The 11,104-nt window shown below is 28.5% G+C and overlaps 1 protein-coding gene across 1 annotated transcript in view; it reads left to right on the forward strand.

Moving 5' to 3' along the window:
* LOC119667308 overlaps nt 1–11,060 on the forward strand; it is a gene marked incomplete at its 3' end in the record, with an annotated part of 92,803 nt that extends 81,743 nt beyond the window's left edge. The window contains 1 exon segment of the mRNA XM_038076599.1: nt 10,826–11,060. Within this exon segment, the coding sequence (XP_037932527.1) occupies nt 11,000–11,060 (61 nt within the window).
* Nucleotides 11,061–11,104: the final 44 nt, after the last annotated feature.

Raw genomic sequence — 11,104 nt, forward strand, 5'->3', positions numbered from 1 at the left:
TGAAGACTTCATAGATCGCAGTGTATTGTTGTTATTTTTAAAAATAATAAGTATGTGTTTTCTATAAACAAATGTCAAAGTAACAGTTAACAGCATCAAAAGGGGCGTGAAATTAGTAAAGAGCAGAAAGTAAATACATAATTTAAAATTTGTAACAAAGATGAACTAGAAACACAAAGTAAAACTAAAACAAATTCTATGGATATGTTAATTATATTTGTTAATTTTATTAGACAATTGTATCGTTGGTATGTTATTAGTATATTATAACCATTTTTATTGTAGAATTTAATATACTTCATACTTCCTATATATAATTTAAATTATTTTTTTATCATGTATTATAAGTACTTGGTCTGTTAAATTAATTTAAAAATCTATTATTTTGAAAACTATTTACGCTTAAGCATTAAGTTGAGTATTTATTTGCGTAGTTAAAATTACGAATTGAATTAGTGTGAAATACCACATTAAACGGCTAAAATACCAACCAACTTCAATAAAATTACTAACAGCAGGTCTAATTTGGTTTCTTTTTTTATTTCATATCAAATATAATGACTAAAAATGCCAATAATGAAATGGCCACAACAATAACAACAATGCTAAAACAACAGATACATTGTAATCATAATGATAACATAAAAAGCAAAATAGACAAAATATATCCGAAGAAATCAAAGTAAACCACAGCAAATCAAAGTAAAAACTAAATACCAAATATGAAATGCTTGATGCTTGTACACTGTCATTAACATATGTTGAAATGCGTTACAAGGGCAACCAAAACATAATGAAGTCAGACTATGGAGAAAGAGCTGAAGACGTAAAGATAACAAATTTTATTGTTAAAAAAATAAAAACAAAAAAATATTATTCCAGCTGTGCACTTAACTGACGTTTTGGATTGATTACCGACCCATCAATGTCTGACAGCTAATGTTAATCACGCTGTTGTGAGTTCGCGGCGACAACTGTTAAAGTTACTGCTGTTAATGCTGTCGCTGTTAATGATGGCGCTGTTATTTTTTTTAAATGTTGAAAAATTTAAAATAAAAATACTTCAGCTTTAGTATGAAACTGTGAAATTGTGAATATATATGATGGCAATATGATAATGATGTTGCTGATGTAAACTCTATATGTCTGCACAAATCAATATAATCAAAAATAAAATTGATGTTTATGAAAATTAAACAAATATAAAATATATTAAATAAACACCTCTGGTCATTAATAACAACTCCAAGTTATTCATTCTCTTATACTAGTTGATGTGGCAGACATATCTGTTATGTACAAATGCTTGCAAAAACTCATTAAAATCAGTCTTGTTTACTTAATTGCCTTTTTTATTATTTAATAACATATGAATGAAATAAAACAGTTTCGTATGTAATCACAAGTGGTTTTCTGTTCATTATTATTAATTTAATAATACTTGTATTGAGATTTTTATGCAGATTGCAGTAACAACCACGTATGTACATACGAACCACAACCTGCGCAACATCTTCAACTTCAACTAAATTAACATCATCATTATCAACTTCACATTGTTAAGTGCTGTCAAAGAAATTGGCCATATTTATTGCTTTTTCTGTTGAACTGCAATGGATGTGTTATTCGTATACGTATCTTTTAATGCACGTATGTCTCTGGCTTCTCACGCTCATCGTCACAGAATGTCAAAAGTTATGCCATTAGCTAACTTTGGCTAACTATGACTTTGAATTGAAAGCTACAAACGAGTAAATCTACACAGACTATAAATCTCTTACATCTATCTCGAGTGATTTTCATGTCTAGTACATAAAATTTGAAATTATTTTAAATTATGTATAGTTTTGTTGCCGATGCTTATTAATGCTTATTAATTTTTAATTTTTATTTTGGTTTCGTTTGACCATCTTCATTAATTTTTCGTACATCATCTCATGTCACTATAGCTGCATTGCATATTTTTCCGTATTTTTCAAGTTGAGGTTGCAGTTACCTAAAATCATAATTGAAAATGTCAATATCCCATTTTATAGTTTGTAGTCAGTGGCGAAATTAGTTAATGTAGTAAATTAAATATTGCATTTATTTTATAGAATTAATTTTTTGTTGCATGCAATTTTTGCGCCTCTGCATTTTAGTCGTTTAACGCGTTCTTATGTACATACAAACTCATTGATATGCAATTGTTGAGATACATACGAAAGCAAAATGATGACAATTGAATGGACAATTTTACAAGCAGACTTGATGCAGACACCATCATTAGCCGTAGTACAGACCGTGTTACATGTCATGTATGGCACATCTGTAAGATACTGAAATTTATTCAATTTGCTCATTGTGCATTTTGACCTTTAAAAGTGAATTGTTTGGTGAATAACGAACAATTTTATTTCATATATTTCATATATTATTTTATTTTAATTATTTGTTGCATTATAAATTATTATTAAAACAAGTTAATTTTAACGGAAATGGCAGCATATGTAATAAATCATAGGTCTTTGTTTTAGTTTAAATAAACTTGTGTAATTAAAACAATTGTAATTGGAATTTATGTTGCGTAGTAGCTGAGCTTTTCAAATTCTAGAATTTATGAAGTTTTATAGTTCAAGTAATGATTACGAGTATATATTCGTACTTGTAGGTATATGTAGATATATATATATAACGATTGCTTGATAATGTTAATATATTCATTCTTAAAGAAGGACGGAGACTTTAACAGTTCCCAAGTGCTTCTGTTTGATGTATCAATTTATCTAAAGTTTAAAGCGGATGATATTTAGTATAGTAGAGTACATGTATCAAAAATTCATGTATATATATATAATAATATATATATTGTATTTTAACAAAATGGCATAAAACTGTGTAAGAAGAAGATTTAATTGCATTACTGACCCAGAATACAAAGTATTTCAAAAAAGTTAAATAGTATTATAAGCCCCCAATAATGATGAAATCTTTCATATATTAATCTTAATTGATAATACCCTATTAAATACTTAAATTGTGTCGCTATAGTTATATAACAATCTTCACGCTTATTTAATATTCTTTAATATAAATATTATATAATATTAATTTTATTGAAGTCTTTAATCATTGATTTGTCTTCAATGATATGTTTGATATTAAAAATTGTGAGTTGATGCTCGTTGAAGTTCGTTTCAATTTAAAATAGTGTAAATTATTTTTTTAAATATATATAATTGTTTCAAAATTTAAGAATTTTAATTGGTTAGTTATCGTGCATCAACGGCTAATTATTTTAAATACATACTTTGAAAACAACCTTTACTTATAAGACCCAATCGGTCTTATAAGTAAAATACTGAGGTTTTTTTCTATTAAAAATTTTAAATAAATGTTTGCATAAATGTTTATAAACAAATATAAATTGCTTTGGACAAAATCACTAATTATTGTAGTATAATTCCAAAACCGATTGTGGAATAAAAACTGCAGTATTATAATAAATGACTTTTATAAAATTATTTTTAAGCAATATCATTTCATAACATTTTCTTGATAATGTTAATTTATTCAATTTTAATGGAAAAACGTAGATTTTAAACAGCTCCCAAATAAGCCTGTTTGGTTTATGGTTCTTGAGTGATGCTTCTAAACATTACATAGATAATATGCTCCAGTCGTTTTAAAAATGTTTTATAAATTTTTAAGCGGAAGTAACCATCTTATATAGAAGGCAATAAAACATGACAATAGAAAATGTCAGCCATTTTGTATATTCAAGTAGCCATAAAGCTATAAGGAACTCTGAATTTTTGATCAGTCAAATCAAGTTGGTCCGAAGCGACAAAAAACTAATTACTGAATTAACCAGTATAAACAATGTTCAAATTCATATTTGCCTCAATGCTAGACTATTACTGATTTGACAGCAACAACATAGTGTATAATTCACTTATTAGATACTCACTTAGGATGATTTTGCGATAGCTTTTGTTTATCCCAAAGGCATAAGACAATATAAAAATTGACAGGTTGTCTGAGTGTAAACAGACTGGTATATTATATTGGCTTCATAATTGAAAATGTCAATCTTAATTTTTTAATATTTAATGAAGAAATTTGAAGACGTATTTATAACCTGCAGTTGCTAGAAAATGAGTCAGGTACATCCAAATGATCTTTATTAAATCGCCTGAGATCTAGAATTTCTAAGCAACATATACTACATTAGATTAAATTAAAAAAGGGAATGGGAGTTATATCACCAAAGCACGGCAACCTTTAAGGATTATTGTGACAAACCCACTATATAGGTATTTCCACAGGCGCGTAGAATTTAAAAATGCTATTATATCCTTTGGAGAGATGTTACCTGTTTCTGTTATAAATAAATAGGCAGTTGATAAGTACCGAAGTCTGACTCTAGCGACATAGAATGTGTTTTGCTATTTCCTCTTCTTTGTGACATAATCTGCAGCTATTGTCCTTTATAATACCTAGATTCGATAGATGCTTCTTAACTCCATAATGTCCAGTGGGAAACCTTGTTACAAATCGAATGGCTTTCCTGTCTGTAGGAAAGATCTGTCTGTCTGTAGCTTGTCTATAAAAAGTTACATTACATTGAATATGTTTTTTAAACCTCCGAGTTCTTATATGGTAACATAATTTGACCAATATGTCTAAGTGAATTCTTACAATCGGCGGTATAATTTAAGCTAATATAGTGTACGTGTAAGTACTATTTTCACAATGATAATTTATTACTATTGTTGAATTGCGATTAATGTATATTTTGATAGACACCTTTGTAATAATAACATTTATGATACTGTTCTTTAATTGCATTATAGGTATAGTGTTTCTTTTTATTTTTTAAGTCTTGGAATATTACGCCTTCTTAGGTATATCGAAATATAGACCAGAAGGTCACAGAATTTTTTACAAAAAACAATCTTGTATCGTTTTTCTGTAGTCTATAGTTTCTATAGTCATTCCTTGAAGTATATGAATATATCTTATTATATGAATATCATATGAATATCTTATTATCAAACAAATATATCCAGCTAAAAGAGTTTTCCTCAATCATCCATCATTTTTCTATAGTCATTCCTCAAAGCAAGTAAGTTCTTCTATTCATTGTTATTCATATAGTTCAGAAATATAGGTTCATAAGAGCACCTGATTCGCTAGAATTTAAGAGCACTTGATAAGCAAATAAGTTCTTCTATTTATTGTTATTCATTTACTTCAGCACCTGGGTTTATAAGAGATCCCAGGTGTTAGAATTTAATAGCATTCGATATGCTGCATTCCCAATTACACCGTTCCAAAAACATTTCATACTTCTTTCTAAAACGAACTGTTACTTTCATATCTTCGTTTAAAAATAATTTATCTTGAGTAAGAAAATTTTGTATTTGTTGATAATAAACGTTGTATGAGGAAGATATTATTGCAATATACTTTTTAAATAAATAAATTTAAATGACGACAATTAAAATGACAACTAATGACAAAAAATTCGTATAATGCACTAACAACCTTTTATTTCTTTAGATAAAAGTTGCGTATGTAAAATGGAAAAGTAAAAAATCCATTAAAATGTCACGAGTTCAATTCACTGTCGTAATAAAAGTAAAACGTGCTAAAGATTAAAAAACCGAAAGCAACAATAATTCTTTTTATTTTTACTTACTCAATCACGACATTTTAAAGACTCATTGTAATCACAAAAAACATAAATTATAACAACTGCATTGGCAGTAAAATGACTTCAAAAAAGTTCCTCCAGCCATACTGCAGCAATAATAAACAACTTAGTTAACTGCAATCGACCGATCAGTAAACCGAAGACAGGCCGCTAAGCCGCTGAACCGCTTAGCCGCTGAGCCGCTGGTCGTTTGAGTTGTCATTGCTGCTGCACTGACTGAAAGTAGCTGCAGGCTAAATGCCTATTTGCTTGCAAGTCAAATTATGAGACCCAAAATCCCTTTCGATTTGTTTTGGTGCCAGTGTCAGCCCTGACATCGTCTGATCGTATCAAATGACACATTCCATTTACCCGCACAATAGTGACACTTCAATTAATTGCAACTGGCAGCTGCTGAAGGTTGTTGTGCGGCGCTATTCTCAGCCTGCCATAGGCCTCAAGCTTCAGTCTTAAGGTTACACAATTTCTGCATTATTTATTTGCTCAAGTGATTTTTAGATACTTTTTAAATAATTTTTTCTTAATGAGTTTTTGCATGGAAACTCATTCGTGTTACGTATACGCAGCGAACCGCTACCGCTGCCAACTTGTGACCTTTTTAATTAAACCTCAAGTGAACAATTGGAGTAATTGAGCGTAAAATTTAGCAAAACTGCCAATAGCCAATAGCCAACGTATCTGTTGTCGGTAATAAACTAATTTATGGACTTCTCAAGTGTACAAGTGTTGCCTTTGGCCGATTTGTTACTCTTTTGTTACGCATTAATGGCACTTTTTTAATTGTAATTCGATCTATTTTTATTTGGTTGATCCTATGCGGTTTGTGTTTACCCACTTAACAAATAATATCGATTTATAGATACATCAAGTGGTTGGAGTTTTGTTTGATTTATGCGTGAAATAATTAGAAAGAAAAATATACTGAGTCGAGCTGTCATTAAATTTTGATTAATTACAATCTTTTATTCGTTTTGTGTATTTATTTTTAAATAAAATTAATTTTGTTTATTTTTGAAAGTATTTTTATAACACTTGTGCCAATGAAGCTCAGCTTAAATACAGTAGTAGTGTTCATTCATATCCGAAGGTGTTCTCACAATGAAATAAAATATAATTAAAAAGTGTGTAAAAATACGAATATTTTTTAATTTTTTTTCTTTTATATATAAAAACCATATATAATTGTATTTTATATTTTATTTTGACAAATCAATTGTCATCTAGAAGCTTAAGTGACATGTGTTAATCAGGTGACATTGTCATATCGTGTTAATATGTTAAAGACAAGAGTTTATTCAGTTAAAAAATGTGAAAACCTGCTCAAAAACCTTCATGAATATTTGAAATATTTATTAATCTATTTTTATATGTTTTACATAGATAAAATCATAACTATTTGCATACCTAAAAGCTTAAGAATTTTAATTGAAAAGTTGATATGAAAAAATGTGCAAATCAGAAGCAAGAATTCAGAACATAAATATTATTTTTAATAATAATAAATTAAATAAAATTAATTAAATATAAATTAATAATTAAATTCTATATTTTAATATTTAATTTTATGAACATTTATTTTAATCGAGCGGTAAAATACCACAATTCATGTTTTTGAAGAGTTTGTAATTCACATACTAAAGTCATTGAATTTTATGAAAGCTGTTATAAAAATTTACATTAACATTACGAAAATATTTACACATAGAATTTCTACAGAAGTATTCAAGCCTTGCGGCACTTTTATTTGCCTATTTTTCTTTGAGTGCGTATTAGACATAAGAATTTTTTGTCAAACTTTTTTGTCATATTTTTTTGTCAAACTTTTTTGTCAAACTTTTTTGTCGTCTCTTGCTATTACATATCTAAACAGTCGACATTATTTTGAACACGGTCTAGAAAAAAAAATAACAAAAACAAATATACTATAAAATAAAATCATGCATGCATTTGAACGATGTTTTTGGTTCCATCCTTTAAAATGAATAAAATTTTGCATGTAAGTCCACAAAAATCCGATTATATGTAGAAAAACACTAGCAAGTGTAAAGAAAAATCAAAATTGTTTAATTTCCTTCAAAACTTTTTGTCAAATTTTAAATGTTCGTATTATACATCGAATTTGGCATAAATTTCGCATTTCATAAAAAAGTTTGACATGAAATTCTGATGAGTAACACGCGTTTTATATGGCTACCCTTGTCCTTGTGGTCCGTTGTTAATGAATTTGAAAGAATATTGTACAATAACCATGCCAACATATATAAAATACTATATATTAGTCAAACTACTTGCACGCAAAGTATTATTATGAACCACAGACTGCCATTGTTAGAGTAGTATTTATTCTGTATACTGACATAATCAAAAATTTAACAGAACTATGCGCTGCAAAAAAGCAATTAGGCCCAGTCAGTATTGCCATCGATGATTGCGCTTAAATTATTTTATTGTTGAGTTAAATCCAAATGTCATTGGTGTCACATATTAAACTTCAACCTAATCTAACCGAAATCCTCTAGACTTATTATGCTCTGTTGGGGAATATTTCAGGATCTGTAACACATATATTTAACTTTTAGATTCATGCAGATTTTGATTATTCCTCAACTATCAAGAAATATAAAGCTTTATATTACATGTGGTTATTTGAAGAAAGTCTTCAAGAAGAGAATTTGTATTTTTAGTCCTTTATTAGAAGACGTAAGCAATTGTTTACATGATGTTTGTAGTGTGCGCAGGGTCTTTCAAATATGTTGATGATCCCACTTAACTGGTTAGCTCAGGTTAGCTCATTCTCTTTGCAACTGCTGGCGATATTCTTATAAAAGGGAATTCAGAGTAGATGAATGATGAACTCCGTTAAAATCAAGTTCAGAGTTTTGTTATTATATGAGATCAAGTACAGGATTCTGAAAGATCCTGAATGTTTGACAGTATTAATGAGTTCCAGTTCAATATATCTATTACCCAAACAAATACAGATGATAGTATCTCAAATAAGTATATGATCTTTTTGAATGACACGGTAATAATCAGTAAACTGTGCATTTAGTTTTACAAAGCTATTTTGACTACCTACCCTGTTCTCTAACTCTAAGTTACCAATGGTTAGACTCAGCTTTAGTAATGACTTTCAGTCATGCAGGAATCTCTAAAATAAAAGTTGACAGTAAATTTTCTTTTGAAATTGAGAATAAAGGAGACGAAACCAATATTTCCTGGACAAAGGGAATCTAAATGGAAATGATAGTTCAGTATTTACTCCGATGTATTTACGGCCGATTAGCTAATGGGCAAATCATATGTACTGAAGATCGCTAGGGTTATATAGTCTTGATTACATGAAAAAGACGAAGAGTCTTTTAGGTTGTAGAAAACATACAGTTTGTGTAGTTATTAGTATATTAATGAGAAACAGTTTTATTGATAAAATGCCTTAACGTAGGTAGACGTCAAAAATAACACATGGTTCAATACATAATACATTTTTGATGTATTTGATGTCTTTTTGGAAACTTTGAAATATGGGCAACAGTTGTCTCTGAGTATAAATACTGTTACTATTTAAAAAATAAAAACCGTTTGATAATCGAAATAGTGATTTAATTTCAAATTACAATACAATAAATTATGATTAAGTATCGTAATTAGTTTAAGAAACGAGAACTTTATACTTAATTAAGACAGCAAATTTAAAATATTTGAAGTTTTCGCACATTTTCAGTTTAGCATTTTATTCACATATGATGGGATCTTTAGACCGTTAACTGAGCAATATCCGGATCAAAGGTGCTTTAACACTATTTGCAGCAAAATTGATGAGGGTGTTGTCGGTTTCTAGACGGTATCTAGAATGTTTTAGGTGCTAACATACAAAGTGGGTCTACCCAGATTCACATTATTATGCTTATTTCAATTGAAATTCGTTTACCTCTATCCAACCGTAAGTTAACAGGAGATAGTAAGGTTAGTCATTCTTTCAAGACACGTGTATCAGCTTGATACACGTTTGTTGAGAAATTCTTAAAAAGTTTCTCAATTGTGACCTCACAGTTTTACTACAAAAGTATATTTAACGACTCTAAGCTGTTTTATTGAATATCTTCGGTAATTCAACAGAATTTCAAGCTAAATTAAATTTTAGTGTGGGTAATGTAGATGCATGTATATAATTATTTTTGAGTATCTTTAGACCTAAACAAAACGTAAACAAGTGTAAAATTGTATAAAATTTAATAAAATATTTTAAGAATAATTTTATTGTGTCATTTGTCTTGTTTCAAAATTTATAGACAATAGCTCCATTCAAAGTTAATTGATGCAACTCACACCTATTGACATATTTGATGAGGTGCTACAATTCTTAGACTCAGGAAAATGTGGGATTATTTAATTAAACAGTGAATCATCTTCCAATTCATAATTTTTGAATTTTAAATAAAATTTTATATATAATAAAATCGTTTACACTTGTTAATGTAATAAAAATAATAACTTTAACAGAAAATTTAGGCTTGTTTAGGTTGTAAAAATTTAAAGAACATTGAGTCACAAAATCAAGCACGTCAACCTCTAAGTCGAGGAAATTTTATGTAAAAGTGGGTGTAGGTGTTTAAAAGCGTCAAATCATAAATAATTAAAATTATTTCATATATTATAAAAGTCTACAAAATAACGTAATAGTGTCACTAGTATAATTTCCATACCTGCAAGTGTAATATTATAACCGCTAATTAGCGGTAACGGGCAAAAATATTAATTAAAATATTTAATTATATGGTCCTGAAGTCTTATCAAGGTTCTCAAGTGCGAATTCACGTTATGCACTATTAAGCTATTAAATATTTAAATATTTTTAATTATAATTAGAATAAGTTAATATAAATTTAATTAAGGCAAACATTCTATCATAAAAAAAAAATCATTAATTAAAAAGGTTATGTAGACAAGAAATACTAGACAGCACCGATGAATTGAAGTGGCAAAAACATAATAAATTTATTTTGCAGAAACAGACAAAAAAAAAATATATAAATATTTTATATATATTTAAATTCACTTTAAGTGTGAAAAATTAGTTTTATAAAAGCGGAAATGCATATTAATTTTGATTTTAATTGCTTGCAGCTCATTCAGCGACTTATCGGAAAAGTAAAATGTCATTGTAGACGTCATCAGTTTTACTCTTCTTCCAGTTCATCAGAGAGGCTTCCATGGCAGCATAACAGTTACTGGCTTCAGCCGCCTGAATTGCAGACTTTTTGCTCGTTAGTCTGACAAAATTTGTTTAATTTGGAAAAAATGCTATGGACTAAAATGGACAACAGCTACAGACTTTTATGGTTTTCCGGCGTTTTACTAGGTAAGTTGAGTTTTTGTTTTTTTCATGAATTACTGACCTCGAAA

Source organism: Teleopsis dalmanni, chromosome 1 (genome assembly GCF_002237135.1).
Source record: "Teleopsis dalmanni isolate 2A chromosome 1, ASM223713v2, whole genome shotgun sequence".
Taxonomy (NCBI): domain Eukaryota; kingdom Metazoa; phylum Arthropoda; class Insecta; order Diptera; family Diopsidae; genus Teleopsis; species Teleopsis dalmanni.